General features: G+C 37.6%; 1 protein-coding gene across 3 annotated transcripts in view; it reads right to left on the bottom strand.

Annotated features, from left to right (window-relative positions):
* The window catches only part of LOC117155144 (uncharacterized), a 35582-nt gene extending 8733 nt beyond the window's left edge, over positions 1-26849 (bottom strand). Inside the window, exons 1-2 of one of the 3 annotated variants that reach the window (XM_076623173.1) lie at positions 26023-26849; positions 6856-6949 (exon numbers count right to left, since the gene is read on the bottom strand). In XM_076623173.1, coding sequence (XP_076479288.1) covers positions 6856-6949; positions 26023-26064 — 136 coding nt within the window. In that variant the 5' untranslated portion in view covers positions 26065-26849. Of the gene's footprint in view, positions 1-6855; positions 6950-18736; positions 18978-26022 lie in introns of those variants that run through there. The other 2 variants (XM_076623175.1, XM_076623174.1) reach the window with 2 other exon arrangements.
* Between the last annotated feature and the right edge of the window lie 215 nt (positions 26850-27064).

The following is a 27064-nucleotide window of genomic DNA, read 5'->3' as shown; positions in this document are numbered from 1 at the left end:
CGACACCAGTGCGGAGTCTGGACCAGTCAGAAACGAGTTCATTGTTTTTTTCCCACCGGACGACAAACCCCCGGGACGTGGACGCCGGACGTTCCCACAGGGATAGCTAGATTTAAATGTCTCCTTTCTATGGTCTCTGAGACGAGGAAAAGTTGTATGGATTGAGTTAGGTTAGTCAGAGATTTAAAGGGCTTGAAGGGTAAACAACGTGTCCATGTCCCACGGATATGATCTATACTGTTTAAAACAATTACAGGATCACCTCCTTGAACGGTTCTATTACCAACTGAGTCTATCAAACGTTCTATTGTTGAACAGGCGAACAAGAACTATTCTATAGATTCGGTAAATCGATACGTTTCAGGCAAATCAAATTACATCACCATTGGAACAATTCAACTTTCACGTGATATATTTTTCACTGAAATCGTTATTACACTGCGAATATTTGGAATTTATACTTTTGTTTTATCTATTGGATATTATCATAAGGGTTATGTGCATTCTTTCACCTTTAAATTTCTCGTAAACGATACATAAAAATTCCTTTGACGCTTTCATACATACAGAAACAATCAAATTCAAAATTTCCCTGAGTACTTTCGAACATTTAAAAAATGACTGTAATTGACTTTGAAACTGACGAGTTGTTCCCTTTTGAACTCTATTGATTCAAGTCAAGGGACATTAAAATAGAAAGATCAATTAGATTTTCATGAATAAACACTTCCCAAATCACCCCACATAATAAAAATGTAAAAGTTACCTCGAGTTATAAATATAGCAAACTTGAATAATAATAGGAACGATCTCCCTTTTCGAGAATAAGGAAGGTATACCATAGATAAAAGTTTCATAAGGTCCATGTAAAATGTTCTTCCACTCATCGTTAGGAAGTCAAGAAGACGGATGATGATAGCCTGATGGGAAAGAAGAATAAGCCCGGACGTCTTCTGTCAACTTATGACACCCCTTAAAGATTCTTCGACTATTGAAGATTACGTAAAGACCGTTGGAACAAATTCTCCTAGGGTGAGAGAAAACGTTCTTCTGGAAAGATTAGCGGTTCCATTGGGAAAAGCAAGAAGTAGAGATGGGTTGAAAGTTGATTTTTCGATTGATAAAACTTCAATTTTCCTGCTCGTTCGTAAAATGAAATTAAGATCAGAGAATGAACAAGAATGTGCTCTTAAAGTCTTAAGATCGTAGCAATTAAAACGATCAACCCAGCAAATGTAAACGCAAACTCAATCGTATTGTCTCTGTTATTAAAATAAAGACAAATTCATATCGTGGCAGTACTCTGGAAAATCAATCGCGCGAATCGAATTTAACGTTATTTATCGTTTAGAGGGATTCGAACGACGAAAATGGAACGGAGGTTCGACTTTCCCGCGTTCTTTTCGGTTTCACGGACTTTTCATCTTTCAAAATCAAAAAAACTTTCATCGCAAACAAATTTCGACGCGGATTACAAATAAGCGAGAGAGAAAGAGAGAAACGAAATTTATAGATCGTAAATCGCAGCGAATTCGATCCGTACGGCTCTTTCTATTATTCAGCCACCTCTTGGAACAGAAATTGCTCGGCTGCCGGAATTTTCGTCGGAAGATTGAAACGCCTACGGTTGTAAGCGGCCGAAGTAACTCGCCGAAGCGAGCCACCATTAGCATATAAAATTCATATTTCAAAAAGGGGTCAGTAGATTCGTACGCCCGTAAGCGGAAAGTTATTTTCCCCGTGTATAGCGCACGAACAGGCATCCCACCGCTTTGTGATTAATGGTAACGACCGGCAAAACTTTAATGAATCTTATAAATGGACTTTGAAACAGTCGAAAAGAGAGAGAAAGATGATGTCGTTATCTGGTGTCCTGATGTTGTCCCGGAAACTGGGAGCCGTTTTAACTCTCGATACCGGGATGGTAACGAGACCAAGAAGCCCGATCGAGCCAGTTGAAAATTTATTTCAGACGGTTAAGGGGCAACGATTAATGGCGGAGATGTGTTAGAATCAGGTCGATCGATTCTGTGTTGCAGGCTATCGAGATCTTGATAAATTAATATACGGTGGCCTTGGTGTATAATAATCTTGATTCGGATTAGTCAAGTTGTTTAGGTTCGACTAGCTGAATGAAAAATAGAATATTAATAATTCTAGTGAAGTATATGAATTAGACGATAGATTAAACTTTCAAATAAAATCAGAATATATTTTGTTTTTACTAAACGTAAATTTTATGAAATAACGTTTTACGAAATGACGTCCTAGATTCAGATTAATCAAATTGCGATTATTTGATTAATTTCAGTAAAACAGATGAGCTTCGATAATTCTAACGAAGCGTAAGAACTTGATAATGGATCGATGTTTCTTTTCCGGTAATCTGAATTTCAATTTATCAAACTCAACTCACCTAAACGAGTCGAAAATTTTATTTTTGAGAGAAGCTCTATTAATCTTACTCTACTTATCGAAATTAGTTATAAAAAATTCATTTCTTTCTCTTTTTTATATTATCAAATGTATATGGAAATAGCAAGCCGTCCACGGGACACACGGGGAAAGATCATCGAAATTCCCAGGCAGATTGATGATAGGGGAAATATTGTTGGCAGAAAAGGCACGACCCTTCCCCATGGCCCTTGGAATAAAAATTTTCTAGGATTTCTGCGCATCCTACGAAAGCAGGTACGGTTCGAAAAGGGATCGAGAAACATTTCTGTCTCGCGTGAGACTGCTGGAGAGCAACAAATTTCCCATATTCCTGGGGAAACTCGATTACCTTTGTTCTTTGACAAAAGAGCCGAGACGACGAACAGTGAGCTCACGAACAGCAAACCTACAGACGCATCGATAAGTTATTTACGCGACAAGGCGAAGCCCAGAGGAACGAAATTCACGAGGACGTTCGTAAATTGGCAGAGAATCGAGGATCGTATAAATAAATTTGATTTGATAGAGTTGATGTGGAAGATGATTGCTAATAATCATTTTGTGCTGAAGGAAGCGACGCAAAAATAATTTTGGACTGGTTATATCACATGGAAAGTAAAAGTTCCAGTCCTCTCGAGACCGAGCTTTCGAAGGTTGCCAGACAAAGCTTTCTTTTTATCAATTTCTTTTATCAACGGTAGAAACGTATCTGCCTTGATCAATTTAGAGATCAGTTTTAACTAAAACTAAAATTAATTCGTGGAATATAGTAATTTTTAATTAGATCATGCCTTGTTAAGGTACAATTTTTTGTATATGCAAAACAGGGCATAAACGAAGCTTGTCGCGGTAGGTTGAAATGAGAAGCTTGAAATAATTACCGTTTGAGCCAATTAAAGACGATTGGAAGAAACCAAGGAAGAAATTTCGATCGCAATCCCTGTCGACCCTACAAATTATCGATCGAAGACGATGGACCGGAGAGACCGGTAGAAGCAATTAAAAGCAACCAGAAAGAATTTAAAAAAAAACAGAAGTTTTTGGTAGCTCGTCGTGAAACCGAACGAAGTTGGAACTAGTGATGAGAATGACACTATATATATTGATACTCAACCAATTTATCAGTATTAAAACACTTGCAGAAAATTAAATAAGTTTGCAAAATCATTGGGGTCTTCTTAAAATCTTTACGACGTATATCATACTATATAGTGACCCATCAAAAATTCAGATATTCTTTGTTACAAATAACAATTTTAGAAATAATCAAATTAATTTTGGTATCTCTATTAAATATTCTACTAAATTCTCCATCGTATTTTTTATTCGTTTAAAATTGTCTCAATGAAGTTTAATTCTTACGTAATACCTTTTTGTGAACTCAAATAATCCTACCATAGGGTTATTCAAGTCATTCGCTCGATTTTGATTATTTTCTCTTGCCGGACGTATGATATACGACCCTTTCTCATTCTTTCGTTATTACATCTAAGACTAACGGTGTGTCTCGAAATACGCAACGAGAGCAATGTTGAAAATCGAATTTTAAGACGTTGAAGCCTAGCACGTTCAGTTGCGAAAGTATTTCCACGATTCCTATCTTCAGGACTAACATTGGGAATAGTTCTTTTCATTTGGTTTTACTTGACAAATTTCCAGAACATTCGTTACGTCGTTGAGAAATACTTTTTAAAAGCTGACGTCGATACATGTACCAGATCGAATACGTTTAGCGATATTCAAGCAGCTCTATTTTGCTATGTCAATCCGGTATCAGTTCCGACGATATGTAGTCGCGATCGATACGATCGTGGATCGTTTCGGGAAGATCGCGTGACCGAATGTTCCACGTTGCCTCAAGGAATCCACCAGCCACCATTCGAAAGTGAAAGACAGGCCGAGCAGGAGGACCGGGTAATTAGGAGCGATTACCGAACGCGTTTAAGTGGACAGCTCAAATCGCGGAAGGGGAACAGGCGAGGTTGCTTGATTATAAAGTGGTAAACCAAAGGTATACTTTGTCGTAAAGTCATCGCGCGAGAACCAAGGACGTAATTACACGAATCCTGGGATCCGGACAATTTCGCCTGGTCGAAATAATCGCGCGAGAAAATCTCTTCTTCGCCAAAAAGGGAATCGCCTCGTTCCTTTTTCCTTCGCCCCTTAACCGTTCGACTCGAGGACTTTGACTCTTTCTGACCGAGAACACGGAAGCTTGGCTCCACTTTTGACAATCTCGATGTTATTGCATCTTCTGCGTCCCTTCTGACCGGTCCAGGACGGATTCCTTTGAGTTTCTTTCTTTGTAAAATTGTGGAAGATTGCCATTCTCGTTCGAGCAACCTCGTTTCTAGCGAGCTTTAGAATAGTTTCATCACCTTTCTTGGGATTTGTTTTATGGCTGAAATTGTTGGAGTTAATAGTAATTAACTGGTATTAAAAAACCGTGACTGATACATAGGTCGAGCTTCGTTGAATCCCCCAATGAAATGGGATTTTTATATGGAAAAGTTAAGACATTGAAATCATGTATGAAAGAGAAGATTCTCAATTTTGAGAAGATATATGTAAAATAGGATTTGTAAAAGGATAGAAATATTTGTAGACAATGAAAAATTTTCACGATTGATGAACTATACGCAATATGTCGGAAGAAGAACAAGGATTATATGTATAATTATAGCCGCTGTTTTGAAGTAGTCGTTACAAAGATATTCAAAAATATATTTCCAAAAATCATTTATCGATCGATCCTAATGTTACATATATTTATGTTGAAGAGATATTACTGTAATGACTTTTAAATTTTGTAAATTGAAGAAGAGTTTACTTACAAGCCGAGGGGTTGGAAAGATTCCTCGATCTTTCATCCCTCGACCGACACTAACGGAAGTAATTAACCATAAACGTCACATTTTTTTCTTACATCACTTGTCCTCTTTCTAACCTCATTCTCGTCTCCTGGAAGGAACACATCCGATCAAGGGTCTGACACGAAACGTTTTAACGATACGCTTACAAGGCGCTACCTGGAAGTGATTTTCTCTATGACTAAGCCAGCACAAAGTGAAAGACCGTGACAAACAGTTTTCTCTTGCGGCTGTAAATAATTATTCTGTCTCGGGAATATTAGGGTGAAAATATTCCCCTTTTGTGCGGGATAGCACAGTAATTGCGTTTCTACCAATTTTCCCCGCAGCTGAACGTTTATTTAGCTTAACAATTTTCGAGAGCCACCCCTTACGCCCGCGAGCACCCATCCACCCTCTTCCTCCAGCCTATCCACCGCACAGGTCTCGGCGTTATTCCGCCTCGTTACACGCGAACCTACTCTCTTAATGCCGTTTTCTCTACCCCGCTATTCTACGACAATCTAATTAACGAGCAAATAAACTGCACGAATGCACTGGTTTCACCGGGACGGAAAGGGGGTGTAAAACAAGAGGGTAGTTAGGAATAGAAATGGAAACGAGGATATTCGAAGGAGCATTTGAATTGCAAGGAACTTGTTTGCAAGCTTTATGAATGCCTCGAGGGATAATAACGTTAGCAGAAGTGAAGAGAACTCTCGAACGAAACATACACAAGCTCATACAGGTATTTGAACAATAGAAGACACCTTTTATGAATATATTATGCGCGTTGTATGAAACATTTTGAAACTTCAATCGTTGAGTGATATAAAGGAGATAAAACAATAGAATGTAGTGTAGCTTTATACAATGGTACAAGATAAGGTTCGTAAAATAAGAAGACAATAGAGAGACACGATAATTTTACAAAATGAATTTATATTTGATAAAAGCAATGTATATATATATGTATGATACATAGAATGTTATCGATATGGCAGAGAATTTTCAGTACGGAAGCTACCAAAATTCATGTTTTTATCATTTTAAAATTTCTTTTATCCGTCACTGTATTTAGTCGAAGGAGTTTTTAAGGGTGCTTCAGGATTTCATTTCAAGGAAACAAAGATGCAATTTGGGATTTCAGGTATGAAATGAAAAGTTTATTCACAACTTACCTAGAGTTGTGAATATTCCAAAATCAACCGTTTACTTGAAGGAAATGGCAACTATTAATGAACCAGAGCAATAGACGTCGTGATCCTCATCAACTATACAATTTGCTATACTTGGACAATTTATTATAAGTTTATTTTATGAAAGATCATTATTATCAGAGTGGCTTTTCAGTCGTTGCTAATTAATTGGATTGTTAGTGCCACGATTGTTGGAGGAAAATTCAGATTCGTGTACATTTTACTCAATTGCACCCCTAATTGCGACCCCTTGGAAAGCTTCCCTGTTTAAACGAAAACATCCTGTTCATTGAACCGCGGTCTCTTCTTTATCTATAGGGAAGAGAGAGGGGGAGAGGGAAACGTGGGGTGAAGAATGAAAGTTTAATTACCTCGAATTGTCAGGGATGAATCCGCTACGTCGGTTGCCAGATCAACGAGCTCTTCCAACTCCCCTCCGTCACCCTCGTAGTCCATCATCGTCTCCTGAAATCAAAAGTTTCTTTTTACGGTTCGTCGATTCCATTCTATTTATCATCTAAATTTTCAATGCTAGACCTAAAAATCCTTTCAGGATTGACTTTAACGTTCAATGATATACTTTAACGAATACAATTTAACAAATGAAACCACCAAGCAAGTATTATAACGAGTACTATACTTTGGGTGCTTTATATGTAGACTTTTATAGAGACCACAAAATGTACTTGTACGGTATTGTATTTCTAATTACATCCATATACTAATTAAGTGCAAACACATTAAGTTTCATGCGACTTGATAGTACACTTTCATGTGATAACAAAAATTTAATGTATTTAAATATTTTTGGAATCACTGTATATACTACGTGCATTCTGTGCATTTTTACAATTTTAAATTTCGTATAAATCCATGAACATTCTAATCTACCAATGTTCACGTACGTTATCTAAAAGAAACGAAGGAAAAATAAATAGATAACTAGGAAAAAGTAATTTCTCTTTGAGTCCTTAATAAAAATTCGCTTCTGAATAGCTTAAAATAATCAACTATAACATTCCACTTCGTAAAATAAATATTTCGCCTTCAAAACGCGATAATATAGGAAGAATTTAACGTTATACGCAAAAGTGTTAAACTCGGACGAGACTGCTGTTTAATACGGGCATAAAATAAATGATGCGATGAACCGTCCCCGAGGGAATGCAACAGAGACGTGATACGCACGAAAATTGACCACGTTTGTACCAAACCAAGAAAAAAAGGACATCCTGGTTATGAAAGGGAAGAAGACAGTTGCAAAAAACAAGTAATATCCGTCAGGGGGTTTAACGAGATTGCGCGCGGTTGTCGGCGCTTCCTGTCTTCCAGAACGTTGATAATTTTTAAAAATTGAAACGTGCAAAAGCGCAGAGAAACCGGTCGACCGGTGTGGCGGTCTCGTTAATATAGTACTTCGTAATCGACGACCGTACGTTGTCACTATCGCCGCGGAAATAACGCTTATTTAGAAGAAAAATCCACGATGCCGATTGACTCGGCGGTAAACGCTTAATTATCCACTCCATTTACCATAAAATCCCTCGCTCTGCATCAAGAGCCGCCAATACGTGGCAGCATCCGTTCGTTAGGCGACACAAGTTAAACGTAGCTTCGTGAAATCTTTTAAGCTGACCAAAAACGCAAAAAGAGAGGGTACGAAGAGAGAGAAAGCCGAATAAAACCAAATAGACCGCCTGCAAGAACAAGACTAACCGAGCGGCGACATTCTGAGGGAAATTGTCGTGTTACTTTTATAAAGGTACGAGCACATCTGTGGATAGATTAAACGGAACGGATCTAGTCACGACATTTGAAACGCTTTCAACAGCTTCCAGTATGTTCACAATCGTATGTACCATAAACGTTTGAACACACGATGCACATTTGCCACGACTTCTCAGAGCTAGATCCTAGGTGAGAAGTTAGATTAGAAAAACGATCGATGGATCAGAATTTTCGGATTGGTGCAAAATAATGATCGAAATAAAAGTTTGCAAGAGTTATACAAAAATAATGAAGACAATTATGCGTTGACCCCATAATATCCCATTAGGGCCTCTAATATATATGTCGATCTCTTTGGGTATTCGTCTGAATAACATTGATGGATACAAGTAACTATGAATATAGGTAGAAAATAGACAGATAAATAGGTGTATATAGATTATACTGGACTCAATCTATTTGTTGCATAAATAGAAAACAAAATTTAATTTAATTATACAAAATTGATGGACCTATTATACCATTGAATACGTAAATTCTTTATAATATAGAATTTCAAACGAGGCAGTAGTTCTTAAAAATATTAATAATTTTTTAACATTTGTTCAGTTCTATATAATTTTTTTATTTTATATACAGGTAGTAAAAATAGCTATTAGTGTGTACGTTCGAAACGTGTTGACCCAGTCCAATATATTTTCCGGAAGGTACTTTGCTGTGGTGATTAAAGGTAGTCATATTGTGCTAGCAAAATTGGCGAGGGTTATCGGTAGAAAGGAAAAATCACTTGGTGCCAACGATGCAACATAGTAACCCACTACCGTCGACTATTTTCTCCTTTATTGTCCGGTTTCTGTGGGTCACTGGGTATGAACGCGTTTTCCCAGATACGCGCACCCTCGTTGTGCTCGCAATAAATTTCCCGAATTTAGGGTCCAAGGTCAGCCATAAACTGGTCACTGGGTAACTGAAAAATAGGTTCCTGAAAATTCCTAAGGACAAAAACGAAAAGAAATAAAACTCGAACCGTTCGACCATAGTCCTATTTAGAAATTGTCGAATATTCATTTTCAAGCAATTCCAAGCTTTTCAATATTTTTTTTCTTTTTTTTTTTTTTTGGTGGACATTCGAATCACAGTCTCTGATCACTGAATTAAACCCACGAGGAAAGTTTTCAATTTTCTGCTAGGTTGTCTGTATATAAAACGATCGATGTTTAATTATTTCAACTTCACTGAATCTTAAACACAATGAAAGGAAATTCATATATGTAGGTATTGAATCAATATCACATATGAAAGAGAAAATTCTCAGCTGTAAAATAATGTCTGATGATATACGTGCAACGATTAAAAAACATTTATTGAAAAAAGAAAAGAAAGATTGAAAAATTCAGATAATAGAATCGAACATTTTATTATATGCAAAATTATATAGACATTAATGGACCAACCCTAATGCTCGACGAACTGAATAATTTGTTGTCTAAGGAATGCAGTAAAACATACGGTATCGTAATGTTGGAATGTTTCATATTTCTCGTGCGGGAGCGTTATCTCGTTATTGCAGAAAACGAATTACGATAATTTAAGACACTCACGGAAATGGTCGATATACGTCGTTAGATCGTTAAGATCGAAGAAGTATAAACATGACTGTGATTACGTAATACATGCACGAACTGACTACCGATGTAATAAGGAGAAATCAGCATTAATCATTACAGTACATAAGTACAACTGATTTTATCACGTTGTTTGGATTACATTTGGAAGAAACGAATTCTTCCATTTTTGTATAATTAATGTAATTTATTTGAACGAATTAATACATTCGGGAAAAGATGTGATTGAGTTCAATTTTAATTAACGTTCGTTCAATTTCAACCAAATTAATTTCAACGAGCAAGGCATTCGTATGTAAAGTAATATTACAACAGCAAAGTATTAAAGTTTTCGTAAATTGATAATAAAAATTCTTAACCTTTGCGGTTATAAGGCGGATTTTACTCGACAAGACGCACTTAAATTTATGAAATAACGAAAAGGGTTAAAGCTTAGAAGCGTATCTTCTACATTGAAGAAGACGCGAAGAATTTGCAAGATAATTATCCAAGAAGCAGATAAAGGGGTGGTTCCACGCGAAGCATCGTGAAGGGGATCGTTTACGAGGTTCAAAGGCAGCGCAAAAAATTTGATGATGCTCGTCATCGTCTTTTACCAACGAGGTAAAAGATCGTGCACGAAGACCGTGGAATCTCGAGGTGCATGCATTTTAATCGATCCGAGCACGTGATTTTAGGACGTCAAATTACCTGCACCGTATATAAATCTCCATATGCAAATGTGTCGGTTTTTAATCACACAGATGAACCCTATCGGACTACAAGCGATACAAAGTATTTCTCGAACACGAAAATGAAACGAAAGAAAATGATTCTTCGCGTACGAAAGAAAAGAGGTAAAGGGGGAAAAAAGGAGAAAAACCCATCAAGAAATACAAAAGGAATACAAAGATACTTTTCGAGAAAGAGGACAAATCATTTTTCACGTAGAAAAATGAAAAGAAGAGAGGAACAAGAAAGCATCCCTTCGAATTACCAGGGATACGCAAATGTTTTTGGAAAACGAGAATGAAAATAATTCTTCGCGTAGAAAAAGAGGAAATAAAAAGAGGAAAAGAAGGATCCGATCAAACTGCGAGGAGCGCAAGGCTCTTTCTCGAAAACGACAATAAAAATAAGCGATTCGTCGCGTAGAGAAAAGAGATAAAAGGGGGTAAAATCTGATTTGCGTGAAAAGCGTATGCAGCACGTTGCCCGACCAGGAAACGCGATTTCGTCTCCTATAAAGTAGCTTCGAATATGTAAATCCTGGCGATGCGGGAACAACTTCCACGGTCCGTTCAGGCTGCAATTAAAGAGGATTGCTCAATTTATGCGCGATTAAACGCGGACGAGAATCGGATCGATCGTACGCTCTGATACACGTACACACACATACACACCTACTAAAGCCTCTGGTTCATTGTAATTTCAAAAAAGAGAAGTCCCTTTGAGAATGCTCGGGGCCGAAGGGAAATAAGATAAAAAAAAATGTGGAAAAAGGACGACGGAAGAATATTTTCATCCAGCAGCTTCGAACGAAGGGGAGATTATTCGCGGAACGAGGGTAATAAACGCCGATCAAGCAGACCGTGGATGAAATAGAAAATAGACGAGTAACGCCCGTGGAGGCGTTTATAAAGCAAAACTAGCAAACTTTTGTTTGCGATGGAAACTCGAAGAAATTTATTTTCTTCGCTCTCACCACGTTTCGTCTCTCTTTATTACACGAAGGTAACAGAACAGTTCTTTGCAATCTCGCAAAGCTCCTTCGCTTTAGTCGCGGCTCTTTGTTAAGAACACAGTTTCTTCGTTTAATTTCAACTGAGTTTAGAGGCAGCTTTGCGGCAAGACCGTGTTAGCAGCTCGGAAGATTAATAGCACATCCGCAATATTGATTCGCAGAGTAAATAAAGCTCCTCTGCAAACTCTGACCCGGTTTTCACTTCAGAGTCGTAGTTAATTGTGGCCTTGACACGGGCAGAGATGCAGCTACATCAGAAATGCGATTTTAAGGAACAAAGAATACTATTGGAGAGGATACGCTCCAGATTCTTCAACTTATTACCACGAATCGACCAAACTATTCCGATTCTTGCGAACGATAATATAACCAGTGGCTCGTGATCTATTTTTAGAAAGGCGGGCAATTTGCATTACTCTGAACTATATTCCATCTCGAGACAAAATGTAGAACGAACCACTTAACTCGATAGAATCTGGAAATCTTGGAAAGTATCTGATTCGATAAAAACACGAATCACGTGAAAGTTAGGTTTAAATAGCATGCTGCCCGTTACGTAATTTACTAAATATAGTATTTGCGAACGAATCTCGTAGGAAACTTTCGCCCGATTATTGCTGCGATTATTACTACGATCGCGCGCGAGAATAAATTGAAATCATGCACCGCGAAATATGTAAGATCGTCGATAAGCACGCGAAAGAAGGCACGTCGCGGTGGTCGAATGTTTTCAAGAGCAACGTTGAAAACTCTCTGCCATATTTCACGCGATAAACCGGCACGTTTTCGCGATGAAACAACGAGACAACAAAAGGGTGAAGAGTAACAAACCGGGGCTCGTTAAATAAAAATCTGAAACGAGGTAGAAAACGAACGCACGGAAAGATAGATTAGCATAGTGAAAAAAGGCTAATAAGTTAACAAGCCGTTGTAGTCGTTCGCTTTTTGCGATACTCCATTAGTCACGAGCGTCGATTGATCTTTTCTACATGAGCAAACAGCAATCTCGCGTGTACCTGTAGTTTTTCTCAATTCCTTAATTGTAGACTCAGTTAATTCCTTAATTAAAGATTCCATTTGAATAACGTCGATAAGTCATAGTCTTCATTTTTTTATGAAGAAGCAGTTTTAATCTTCGGCGTGTTAATATCGTGTTATTAAAATTGTCCTCTTACAAAAATATCGTTTAAAACTCATCGTTAAAACTTCGTCAGATTTGCATCTAACAGGTTCTTTTAAGCAGATTCTTTTTCTACGTATGTTATATTGAATTATCCCTTTTTTTTGTTGTTATAAAGCGAAAAGAAGCAACAAAACTATGCTTGTTACGTTTCTTCGCATGATTTCCAATTTTTTATCAATATCAAGATTGTCGACAATTCAAAATTATCTTTTATGTATTGTAGTCATATTGAACGTTTAAAAAGTTAATCAATGGATTAATATTAAATTATCTTTTACGAAACATTGTGAATTTATCGTCTAATTTTGAAAGATTTTACATCTTCGAACGTATCCTATCATTTCCCTATTTCGTATTGAAATACATCTCTTTAGTCATCTAGTGATATTAAAATTAAAAATCGACAAAAATATATATCGTGAACGTAAATGCGTAAATGTCTGTATCGTAAATTTTTCCCTATTATCTTCGGTAGTAATTTCGTTAGTGTTGCAAAAGCAGGTATCCAGGACCACTTTCATGGAACACGTCAAAACATTCAATCTCCGTTTCCACTCTGCTCGTTACGCAGCATGGTTAATTTATCCGTGAAACGTTAATCACAAATTAGCCTCGTTATGGCCAACAACCCCTCGACAGACTTATCAATTTTAAACGCGCATAAATGCCCGATAAACGCGACTAATTTGTCCATAAAATGCTGGCGCAAATTACTTCCGGCCACCTCTCCGCCCGTCATCGATCTAAATTACAAATACAAAAGGAATTTTAATAACGCTCCGGTCGTTCACTCGACGAGCATTAATATAAATTAAACAAATTAACTCGCGTTAATACAACGTGAAATTGGATTGATACTTTCTCCATTGACGTGAATAAATTGAAAAATTCCTGATAAATATCGCTGGAAAGTTCCAGGTTAGCCAGTTAATAAATTAGCGAGTCGGTAGCCCTTAACTCTTTATCTTTATTACATTAACGTAACACAATGATTTTATAATTGCAGCGAACTCTTGTTTGCCTTCTTTTACTCTTCTATTTCGATTCTACGTTCTATTAGAAACTCAAATTATTGAGAAACTCAAATTATATATTTGGACGCTGAATTTTATGAAATTTCCTACACATAATAATCTTTACGATAAAGTACAAAGTCTGTTAATTTTCAGTTTTGCGTTTGATATTTCGTAAAGATCGATGAGATCTATATTTAACGCAAGGAAATATCTCGAGTATTCTTTTAAAATTCTCTATGATTCGTTATAGGAATTAAGTTTCCACTATTGTCAGATCACTGTAGTGTTAATGATTTAATCGATTAATCGTAAAAAAGCAACAGTTAATTAGGTTCTTTTTATTGAAAATATTCTCTCCTCATTAAAAGTCGATAATAAATATCAAGTTCTAGAAAATAACTATTCGCACCATAGGTCTGTAAGTTTAAACTGTGTGATAAAAAACCAGATAGTCTTCGTGTAATAGACATGTAGTCTAGAATACAATAAATTATTATTATGTTACATTATTATATGTTAAAATGGTGAAAATAAGAAAATATATATTATACATATATATTAATTATAATAATTCTATTTATCTGTTTCGCAATTTTCGAATGGCGATTTAAGGCTTCGATCGTTGAAGGGTTAGCGAGCGCGCGGGTGTGTGATTTTGATTTTTTATTCACGCGTTTCCGTATCGTTTAATTCTTGTAACTACAATGCTGCCAGGTCGGTGCACTGTCTGCTATCGAAAACCGATATTTTTGCTGGCAAGGTAGCGGAACGATAAGCCGGAAGAGGGGGTGGAAAAATATTGACATGATACAATAAACGATCCTATCGGCGACCACTGTATTTCCTCTTGTTGAATTATCGAATTTTATTCCCTCTGTGTGCTCGTGCTTATATTTGTGCTTACATGCGTGTCTGTATATACAAAGTTCGTCAGAAAAGTAATGAGATCGGTCCTCTAAAAATATTTGTACGTAGAGTGGCTCGTCAAAGTATTTAGACGCCCAACATAGAACATTTTTGTGAATTTTATTATGTATGCTTTACGAGATACTGTGAAATTTCATTAACACAATTATATAACGTTACTCGACTACCATTGATCAAATTTGAAACTAATCTGGAAATATATACAGAAATCACAGAACATCTATCTCCAACGTGAATATACTATAATAAAAGATTATTAGATTGGTGCATGTTAAACGTTAAATCTAATTAAGAAATGTTTAAACGAGTTCGTTAGGAAATTCAACGGAGTTCGCACAGATTCGAAAATCTGATTCTCGTGGAATCATTTATAGAATGCATGGAATTGGAGAAATAATAAGAAGCGCAGTGGGAAATCTAATAACACCAATGCGAATTTTTATCTTATCATTCATGAGATTTTTTATTATAGAATATATGGATTTTTCATGAAGTACGTACTATATATAGAATCATAAAGATTTAATGTAATATTCAATAAGTTCTTAATAACGTTTCAAGCTTATCTCATCTTCTCAACTGTCCTCACGCTTACGAACACCGATATGCGGGAATCATAATTAAAAGGAATACAAGACGGAAGTAGGAAACGGTCTTCGGCGATGTAGAGAAAAAATACAAATTCATGCGGATTGCGGACTTTGTAAGGCTAATTAAAAAAAGACGTGGAAAATACGTGTACGCGATAATACGAAGACGTGCTGAATTAATCGTTGGATGACTGGATGAAAATATAAATTCATAGAACACTAGGGAAAAAAAGAAAAAGAGGAGATAAAGGCAGGAATTACTAGCTACCATCGGTGTTATTGTAAAGGATTTCCTGCAGAGATAGGAAATTACGAACAGGGACGAAAATTCCTCTTAACACGTTGTCCGCCACCGGTGGTCATCGATAACCCAAGTTAAATTATACAGACCGATGAAGATAAAATAAACGTCTTAGACTTCAAAATTACTAGCAATGTGAACGACATAGATTTCACACAACGGGATAGAAGCGAAGCACGCGCTTCCAGGAACTTAGATTTTAGACAATGTCGAGAGGAAAAAGCAGAGAATGCAATACGACATCTTGAAAAAGCTAAACGTTATGACGTTAGTATTTTATTTTATTTATTACTATTTATTAAATCTACTGTCTTTCGGCTTTGAATGGTCTCCAGCTTCCACTTTACCGTAGTACATCATCTTTACGCCATACACCGGTACTATTTTTCTTCTGTACTTCAGATGGCCGTTATGGCGCAGTATTTGTAATATATTTCAATCTATTGCAGCTGCCAGAGTGCGAAAATATATAATAATGTATAACAATAAAATTGGCACGATAGCCAACGTGTTAAACGATGAAATACGAATGCGCGCGTAAAATGGAACAGAACGTCGTAACGCAACGTAGAATCGCTATTTGGGACTGATAATCGACTAATTGATGGAAATAAAGGCACGAAACGTGTTTCCCTTATAGTCGTATAATTCGCTTATAACGTTTTTATGCGTTGCCCGTTTTATTGAAACGCAGTTATCGGCAGGTAGCAATATCGAATATCGATACTCTTACGCGGCGCGGATGTGCAAGGTGGCCATAAAAAGGCGAACAAAACGCGGAGGTTCGGCTCGTAAACGATATATTCATACATCGTAAATATGATACCGATACGGGCCGTCCGCGTTTTGCATGTTATAAATCGATTTTACACCGAGAACCGATAAAACGGGACGCTTAACAGGATCGTTGTTGTATCTCGAATAATGTACTCTTCACGGTAAGAGAGAAAGTTCACAAAGAGAGAGAGAGAGTGAGAGAGAGGGAGAGCAAGAGAAAATGTTAGGGGTTGGTGAAAGAGGCAGAGAAATCCATTCGACAAATAGCCGGCTTTATACGGCAGCAATTTAAAAAAAAAAAAAAAGAGAAAGAAGAAGAGAAGGGCATTTATCGTAAAAATTTGCAGGCTTGTTGTACATCGAGCAAACTGAAACTCTGGTCGAATGGAGGTTTTATTTGACCTCGATTAAATTTAAAGGATACCTCAAATTTAGGAATTTGGTTTGCTTAACTTTTTGTGGTTCGAGCAACTTCTGACATTCCAACGCAATTTGTACTCGATAAAATAAGGTGCATTTTTATATTGTTGTAAGTAATTACATATCCACTTAGAAGCCAGGTCTTACATATCAAAATTATGGCATTAGAATGGTCAAAGTAACAAATTCATAGTTTTTCGTAGAATTGAAAAAATTAGAAAAAATTCATAGAAGTGACTACACGTACAATACTTCTCTTCTCGCGTTATGTATCTTTCCTATATATTTTTTTCTTAAATCATCTTTCGTCTACATCAGGATATTTTTGATACAAATTTTATGCCTTTGAAATTTCGCTTATTGTAACAAAGTTCGCTTATTTAACATTAAATAATTCTTATCGAACTGTAGGAAAAACATTGCTAAAAAAATTACAATTAAATTATACGTGCTGCAATTTTTGAAATGGTCTCTTTGTATTTAAGAAAGAGCAAATGGAATTAAAAGCGGTGAAAGATAGCCGTAGTACTCGGATTGAATTCACGAGACAATTCCGTGATGGAACAGGGAGCAAAGTTCAAAGGGATACTCGCGCCGTGTAAAAAGGTGGAAAGTTTTCGATCGCGAAATAAGATTCCATTTGAAATTTAGATTCCACGTCGTATCCAGGGAACCGTTAACGATTCTTAGAAAGAGAAAAGGCGAAGAGGAACGTCGCTAGACTTCCTTGAAATTGTAAAATATTTTACAAATTGTAACGAACCTGGACGGCTTACGCAATTGATTCTAACTTGACAATTTCGAAAATCATACTGATTGACGATAGAGGTTGGACAATACACCCTATTGTTTGCAAGTGTTTGATCGTTTTAGTGGATTTACAATAACAATATATTATGTGAATTATATGTATCAATTATATATAAATTTTATCAAAATGTACGAATTAATAACAAATTAGTAATTAAAGATAGTTTATTTTATTTTCTTACAGAGTTAGTGGATCATAAATTTCAGTTGTTCCTAATTTGTAATTCTAATTTGTAATTATCTCGATTTATTGATATTACTAGATAGTAAATTATTGTACAAAAGATCACAACTGAAGTGTCTTTTAAAGCATCGTAAAAGAATGAAACGGGATTGAAATTCCAAACGAAATTGATTTTCAAAGCCAATGGAAATCAATTCATCCAATAGCTACATTTCCACCATGAGAGCGGATGAAACGCTGGTAAAGAAACATTATTGCCCAGAGCCAGGCGCATTTAGACAATTTCTATCCCGATATCGGAAAAGAACGGTCCCGTAGCAAAGGAGACACTGGGAAAATTCGAATCGATCCAACAGTCAGAGGCATTGTGACTTTGGTTAAACTTTCAACTACGTGGAAAACCGCAATCTAACCAAAGATCGACATCGTGTATATATAGGGTGGACCAGGAATCGTGGTACAATCGACGAGAGGGCGATTCTACGTGAAAAAATGTCGAAAATATAGAATAAAATTTGCTCGTTCGAAACGGTTCATTCTCGAGAAGATGGAATTTAAAAATTTGTTTTTTTTTTCATACCTAGAACTCACAGCAGAAGAACATCGTGCGCGTAATCATATAAACTCGAAACATTATCACACGTTTCATGTTTCACAGGGGCACAATTTTAAAATGCAATATCTTATCAATCGATGTTATACTACCAATTTGCCTCTTCCTATTCGATCTTGGTATTAAACGTTGTATATCCTGGTATTTCTGAACATTTCAAAAATATTTTTGTCGTAACATTACGACAATTTGTTATAAAATCTGATAAATGCAGCAGCTGTTTCTAGAATTATGTTTTTTTATCTTTGCATCTAGCCTTCTTTCCAGTTACGTAAATATAATTAAAGTACTTCTTTCTGGCTTAGAACAACTTCCATCGAACAACGTCGAAATTACAAAATTAACAAATACTTACAACACGTATATTCGCCAATATTTTAGCCCATAATCTTCGTACACTGATCCTGATACGTGAATTCGATTTCGTCGAAAACGAAGCACCGTGTGAATTTTTATTTCACCTTTTTGCGTATTTTTTTCACATAGAGAAAGATTGTACTGCGATTACTGGGACACTCTGTATAACTATATCTAGCCGGAAGAGAGAAGTTCAAAGAGCAGAGTGCGCGGCGGAAAGTAATATCTGGCAGCGCGAACTTACGCCGCAACGGGCGTGTAATCGCGCTTTATATCTTATCAGGATTCTGATGCGACGGTGAATTATGTAATTGCAACGCTTTTTCCCTTCCGCCGTCGCGGGCAAGCTCTTTTTGAACGTTGAAAACGTTCACGACGAAGAAAATGTTTCTCCCCCCCTTTGACGGTCGCTCAAGGCTTGATATAGAAAAATTGTGGATAAAAAGTTCCCCGTTGGAAATTGCAGAATGGTGGACCAACCGCGACGACGTCGACGAGGAGGACGACGACGAGGAAGAAAATACACGTCGACCTGACTATCTTTTTTTTTCTCCCTCCCTCTCTCTCTCTCCCTTTTCCACCCCTCGACGAAAGGGTGAGTTTGGAGAAGATTGGAAGCTCTGAATGTTTCCAAGCGAAATGAGGTTTTAATTAGCGCGACCCCGTATCACGATGTTGCTCGAGGTAATCCAAAGATCTAACGAAAAGAAGAAAAGAATATCATCGCTCGCTCTGGGATTTAAATTTCCTTGCGATTTTGTCCCGTGTAATTTAACCGGGCGCAATTGTTTCGTACGAAGCGAGATAGGATAATCCCGGCATTAATTCCGCGAAAAAGTCTTCCCGCGAGCGAACGACGAAGAGGCTGAAATTTATCTCGTACACGGAGGGGGCTTATTTTCGGTAAAATGGAACAAAAAGAAATGCATTAGTTCTACTTGTTTGGCCTTAAATTAAATTTGCGCAGAAATCTATAAAGACGTAGACGGCTCGTGTTCGTAAGTATCGAGACACCGACAGGTTTCATACGAGATGCGAATCTAATTTGTTCATTGCCGAAGGAACGATTAATCGAAAAGGAAAAGCTTGTAGAAGCTATTGGACTATTGGAAGAATTAATAATATAATCAGTTACAGTAATTAATCGAAAGACGCGGTGGATGTAGACAAGAAAAATTTATTAGTTATTATATCTATAGAAAAATAACAACATTTTGACTAGAAATTGCTGGAAATTGATAAAGAAACGTTGCTCGTTCGTTCCGCTAGATTGTTTGGATCGTAACGCGATTAAAGCGTAGTTAGTTAAGTTAATTGAATTGCTAATTAGGACGATGAGGCGTTTTTGGACTTTGTCACTCGCGACAACACTTGCATAATTTCTTACGTCAAATCGCATTTGTTTGGTAACAATTGCCAACGGCGAGGAATAAGGTTTAAGTAAAAATAGCAGATTCATAAAGTCTCAACTTGTCCTTGTACATCTTCGAATATGATAATGAAGCGATCATGAACAACGACGAGTCTCCCATACATTCTTTAAAGAACCGATGGTAATTCGACGATGAAATTGGAAAATTCGGCCAAGTGAAGTTAATTTGGCTTCTGAAAAGCTCAACCGAGACCTCGTCTCCATTCTTTTCCCTAATCAAAACCACCGTAGCAACGTTAATCATCTCGTAGCATCCGCGTCTCGGAAATAACTGGCAGCGAATTATTTAGCAATTCGTAGCACTCTAACAGGCCCGCGTGATTCCCATCGACTTTAATTAAAATTTCGTCTGGAGTAACGAGCTTCGCCACACTGTGAATCGCAGCACGGGACAAGTTTCGTACAGAAGTGGAACGTTTTGGGAGCGGACAGAACGCGTTTCGAGCGACGGTGAACAGGAGAGAATTTCGAGGGAAACAGTTCTCTTGGCGGAGAGGGAGAGGGAGAGGAAGAGAGAGAGAGAGAGAGAGAGCGAATAGCTTCGGGCAGAGGACGATTATTAAACGCACGAAATTACTGTTAATACAGTCGACGCGAATGCATCGACTTTAATTGGTATGCGCCGAGTACCATTAACGTTTTAATTAGCGGCGGACAAGCCCGATACACGTCGACCGACATTTCCTTTCGGCGTTAGCGATCGATGCAGTCGCATTACCCGCTAAACGTTAACATTCTATTTATGGAACAAACGCGATTTTCTACCCTTAACATGCAACTATTGCGTTATCGAGCAAACAGTCTTGAAAACCGTTCCCAATGTAAAATTGTAAAATTTTGTTCGCGATATCGGACCATTCGCACGAAAGTACGCAGATAGTACAAATAACGAAGAACCACGATCTCTAAGAAAATAACTAAATTGGAACGAGGATTGCTTGTAGGGAACGCTGTAAGGGTAGAAATGAAAGAATTTAAAGGCAATTTCCATTTGTAAATAATTACTAATAATGTTGAAAGATGATGTGCCATGGAATATAAGATTTTGTAATAATTCTTACTTGAAGCATTATAAAATATTCTTTTGAAAAAGAAACGAGAAAAATATATTTTTCGTCCTTTACACGAGTTATTTAGGAACAAACAGGACTGCTATTTATTACAGCGCTCGCAAATTTAAATGAATGGTATATTCAATTTTCTCTACAATTAAGAGGTGGCACACGCAGGCTTTTCTACGGATATTATTTATTTTATCGATGAATTTCGACTATACTAGCGCAAAAATAGAAAATTTTATGACGCGCGTAGATTACTGTACGCATAAAGTTTTATAGTAATGGAAATTAAATTTCGAAAATAATTTTAGGTTGAGGAAGTTTTTTTCCCGGCTCCTATAAAACATTCGATGTTTGATATTTGCAGTGTTACAGCCTACAAGTCCTCGGCTATAAATTAAATTTAAACGAAGATCTTAAATGAAGAGTTTCCTTCAATATTTTCCCCAGTAAACTACTTTGGATATTTTATACATATATTTCCATACTATTTATTCGTATATTTATCCTGTACCCGTTTGTAGCTTTATTATTCTTTACACACACGTACAATGAGGGTCAGAAACGCGTATACACGCGCAGACAGCACCACGTTTATTCAACGATCTTTTGTATATGTGACATAAATTGAAAATTGAAAAATCCGTAGTCTACGTAACAACTTCCAGAAGGGCAACGTTACAGTACACGAAAATAAAGAAACTCGGGTTCGTGTTTAAAGTGCACCTTATTTGGCGAAATATTTCCTGTCGTCGTCCAAAGTGGCCTCCTTTTTTTTCTGTGTTTGCATACTGTTGCATTATTCGCAGGTTCGTTGAGTACTCATGAATAATGATTCGACCGAAACGTTAGAGGGAAGAAATTATTTTTTGTGCCGTCAGGGAACAGCGACTCGAGCATTCACAAAATCCCTTTAAGCGAACGTAGGCGTTCGAAATACGAAACTAAACTTCCTACTTTGCAACTTAACTTGTCCCAATTTTGAAGGAAATCTAACAACTGTCAGAGGAGCAGGTAGTACGAAAAAGTATATAAAGCATCCGTAGTACAGTGCTTGTAACTGTAGGTAAAACAATTTTCCACCAAGCTTCTGCTTCTTTTCATTACATTCCGAGATATACGAATTTGCATAAGAATCTGTCCATTACGCGTTGCTTAATCTCTGCACCGGGACTAGATTGTTTTTCTCGATTCGCCTTATCTTTCCACATTCTCCGATTGTTACTCGTGCGAGAATTGTTACTCGGTTTTCAATGGAAGCGATTGTAAACGTTCTACAGGATATTCTATGAGAAGCAAGATTGTGTTACATCGTGATTTGCTACAGCAGAAGGGTTTTGTGGGAAAAAGGAAAGTTACTCGCGTCGTCGCGTTCAAACGTTTTTTCCTTGAATGACGAGTTTTCAGCTGGGTTTTCGTCGGGAAAAAGGGAAGCTGTTTACTGCAACGTTAGAAGTTTTTTAATTGATCCAGTGCTTTCTCGCGTGGCAAGCCACGCTGGAAAGAAGTCGCCGCGAGGTTGAACTTTTTAATTAGTCGCGAGTTTTAAAAATAACGTCGCTTCTCGAACCCACTTTCTTTTTTTTCTACAACGAAACAAGCTGAAAGGAATTAACGGTACACGGTTTTCGTGAAGCAAACGAGAACCGTTTTGCTCCCGTATTTTTCGTCCATTCGATCGCGAATAAAGACCACGTACGAAGAATATGCTAAATCCATTAATGTTGATTTTCTGATTTCGATGCCGCTTAACGAGTACACAGAACAATTTTAACGTGACGAAATAGAAGATGAAGAGACTCAATTAGGTTGGACGTACGTATGTCTTTTTAAGAACGGCTAATAGAACGAAGAAATTTTGCCGAAGCCCAATGTCGTAATTATTAAGACGCATTTAATAAAATATTTCGATGCGTTCGAAATATTTTATTGTTACGATGAAAATAGCTTGGAAATTTTATTTAGCTTCAAAGCCAAATAAAGAGACAGTTTTGCTGGTGTAGGAAAATACGAAACTCAACTTATCGTACGTAACTTGTCTTACAGTCTTCATACACATTTTTATGTTGCTTTCAAATTTCACCAATACGATCATGACAGTTGAAACTCGTTACTAGACCGGGGATTTTTATGCATTCATGCAAAATCCATTTGCAACCGAAGTTGCAAAAACGTACAAGACGCCTGCAGTAAACAAAGATATATAAGATATTCAAAGTAGAGTAATAATAAAAGTATTGGTCATGGGTTTTAACGCGTGAAACGAATCTTTAAGCTGCGTCCATAAAAATATAAATTTTCATAAAAATCCACGGCGTACTCGTTACGGTGCTAATGAAACTTCCAAATATTTCCTGCAACACACGTAACATATTCCCAAACTCGTTGAAATACCTTCGTGAGCCACTGTATATCCGGCAATCTGGCCAAAGGAAAATTTGTTCCATCTTCGACGAAGTAGAGTCGAGAAAATTGAGAGCAAATTCTATTCCCCTGGGTGGAAGGACGACGAGAAAGAGTCCAATAAAATGCGCATATAAGGGAAGCTATAGAAAACGGGGACGAGTGTCTGAACATAAAACGAATGCAAATTTACATACGTATGGTGAGGAAGACACGAGAGAACATAACCGATAATGGCACTGGATTCATGATCCCGCGGATACATAGCAAATTTCATGGCACGATGCAGCGAGAAATTAAATCAAATTTCGACTAACTATAGACAAGCTGTAGACGGACGAGCTATATACAAATGCCGTAATTTACTCTGACATTTATTCGCTAGAACGGGAACTTTTATGCGTTCAAGGAAAATCAAAAGACGCAGAAATATACATAATACACGGGAAAATATAGATAAAATATCCGATATTCTTTATATTTTATAAGTTCTTTCAGCTGTATTCATAAAAGTATAGATCTGCAATGATAATCCGCTATTCATCATACATTATACGAAACGGTGTATGTATATTAATCTTCTAATATTCCTTCACAGATGAAGGATTTCTCTTTTATTAGATTTCTGAGAAATCGTAAGTCGAATGTACATAATTATTCGTAATTATTCGACACGATAGAGATTTTATATTTTATTTCATTTTGTAGCGAAACAATGAACGTTGGTTTTACCTTAAAGTGATTTTTAAAATGCTTGATATCATTCAAGCGCACACGTCACATTTTATTTGACGTATCAATAAAAATTTAAAAAGCCATTGTTTGTTAATTTGTGTTTGCAACAGTGCACGAAAATGTGCTTAGAAACTATTGGTGTCTTAAGCTGGTGTTCTTCGGGCCATTTTTCTATCGCACTTTTCCATCGCTAGATAATTTCTTAAATTTTAGGGAAATACGAAAGAACGCTTATTCGTTAAATGTTAAAACTGCTTTTCTCTCTTGAAACTGAAGAAAGATTGAGACATAAAAAATTCGAGAACCACCAGGTCAGAGTTAAATTTCAATTACTGAAGGGACATTCGTCGACTATTCGTTCTTTTCTTTTCTTCTTCTATCCACAATGAATTATCCTCGGAGAGAAAAAGAAACAACCAAGGAAATGTTCGCAGAATTTCGTGGAAACCGTCACGAATAGAGACGCGAATAAAGAAAAAAGAAGTTACGAATTTTCGTGTAAAATGCAAATAAGCGTTCTCGAGGTTTCCACGATGCGGCATTAAACTCCGGATAAAGTAGAAGCACCAGTACAAACGAAATTCTGAAGCGTACAGGCCGAGCTGGAACGCGTTTCCTTTCCGGGACCCCATAAACGGGCCACTACACGGTGCACAAGGTGTTTCTAAATCGTCGCGTTACGTCCACACATTCTCGCGCGAACGTCCCGCGATCTTGGATCATTTTACCTTCTATTTTATATCCAAGACCTCTCGATCGTTATACACAATTTATGTAAGGAACCTTATCTTCTTTTCAACCTTTTCACTCGGGACAAAATCATTTAGTGGCCCGCATACGGATCGAAAGATAGAAATTGATTGGATTAGCGATGTCAAAGAATGATATCGAGTCAAGCCCTCATGATAATTTAAATAAAACGAGTAACAGCCAAAAAACGAACGAACAATGTGTACGCTGTGATCCCACATTTTATTTAGAAATTCGGTACAATTGAAATTAGAAATCCTATGTCTTGAAAAGTTGACAAGTATACGTGTATTTGATTAATTCCGAATAGGAATGGACCATTGATGGAAGATTATTCTACATGCGAAGATAAGTGGAAAATGTAGAATAAAATCTTTTTATGTCGGGCTTCGTTCTTGAGGAAATGGAATTTGAAAATTTGTCAAATAGCACGTATCCGGCTGATTCTCGTTCAAAGCGACTAGTTTGGACCCGGTTAAACATGTTCAAACTTTATCTTCTGCGTAACGAAGCTTTAAACGAAAAACTATGCTCGAAATTTCATTCAGAATTCCCTGTATAACTTTATCCGGAAATTTGTAAAATGCACGTGTGCCAGGCTAATTCTCGGTTAAACACGTTGTTTTCTCGAAAACAAGGCCTCAAACGAAAAAGCTTCGTTCCACATACCCGACTTGTCGTCGCATGTAGAACAATCTCCTTGTCAATTTTCCATTCCTGTCCAGTGGGATTAGACAAATTCCCGGAATTGAAACCTCCGAGGCAATTTTGTTATTCCTAATTGTGCTCTTATTTCGTGCCATAGAATCCCTCTAATTTCAATCAGCACAGCACGAGTTGAGGACCATGTTATATACACGAGGGAACCGAAAACGAAACAAGACTGATTTATCAGCTATTACATACCTCGGACAAGGAGTCCTCCATCATATCGCTGGTATCTCTCATGACTCCCAATGGAAACTAGCACCGACAACAATCACTCAACGCCCACGTTTTATCCGTTTCCTCCTCCGGGCCTGTATCTTTCACTGTCTCTGTTATACGTTCCTCTCTTCCTCCTTCTTCTCCTCCACTCTTTCTAATATTCTCAAACTTCTCTAACCGACGAACAGGCAACGAAAAGACCCGCTGTTTCTGACTTAATTTGTAGGAAAAAAAAAGAAAAACAAGAAAAAGAGGAACACGATCGGTCACAGGAGAGACTCCAAAAAACGCTCTTGTCACGAGCACATTGTGCCGATCGTGTTTTCGGAGCGTGTTCGTTTAAAACGCACGTATAACTTGGTCGTTGGATCGATCGTATCGCAACGTGTCACTTTCCTCCCTCTTTCTCCACTACCTCTCCCTCTCTGTATTGCCCTCTATATGCTCCTCCGTGTTCACCCACTCCGTTTCCCTCTAACGTGTTCTTCTCCCGCGGCAGACACGCACAGCTTCCGTTTTCCAAGTCGATTCGACCGGGCTCTACTTGGAGTTAGACGACGAACGAACGGGTCCCGGCGTCGTTGATCTTTTCGAAAAAAAAAAAGGGGGGTCGACGATCCGAGCGTGGCGAGCTTGACGAGCTCACGAGTGGATCGCGAGTCGACCCATCGGTGAACGCGGCTTTCGAAACACTGGCGAACGCTGTCAGGTAAAGCAAGGGAGCAGGTCGACGGACAGCCACCAGGCAGACCTGCCTCCATGACACTGGTCCCGTCTCCCTCTACCCTCGCTCGATCTCTCCCTTGCACCGACTGCTGCTTGCAGCTGCCTTTCCTCCCCTCCGACCAACCATCCCCTCCTTTTCGCTCTCTTCTCTCACTCTCTCCTCTCTCTCTCTCTCTCTCTCTCTTCTCTCTCTCTTCTTCGATGAAACCCTCTTCGTCTTTTCTCTTTTCTCGGCCCCTCCTCCGCGTTATTCCTCAAATTCACCCTCTGCGTTCCCCTTCAACTGAAGATTCTC

The sequence above is a fragment of the Bombus vancouverensis genome, chromosome 12 (genome assembly GCF_051014615.1).
Source record: "Bombus vancouverensis nearcticus chromosome 12, iyBomVanc1_principal, whole genome shotgun sequence".
Classification (NCBI taxonomy): domain Eukaryota; kingdom Metazoa; phylum Arthropoda; class Insecta; order Hymenoptera; family Apidae; genus Bombus; species Bombus vancouverensis.
This window is presented reverse-complemented; position numbering and strand designations above follow the sequence as displayed.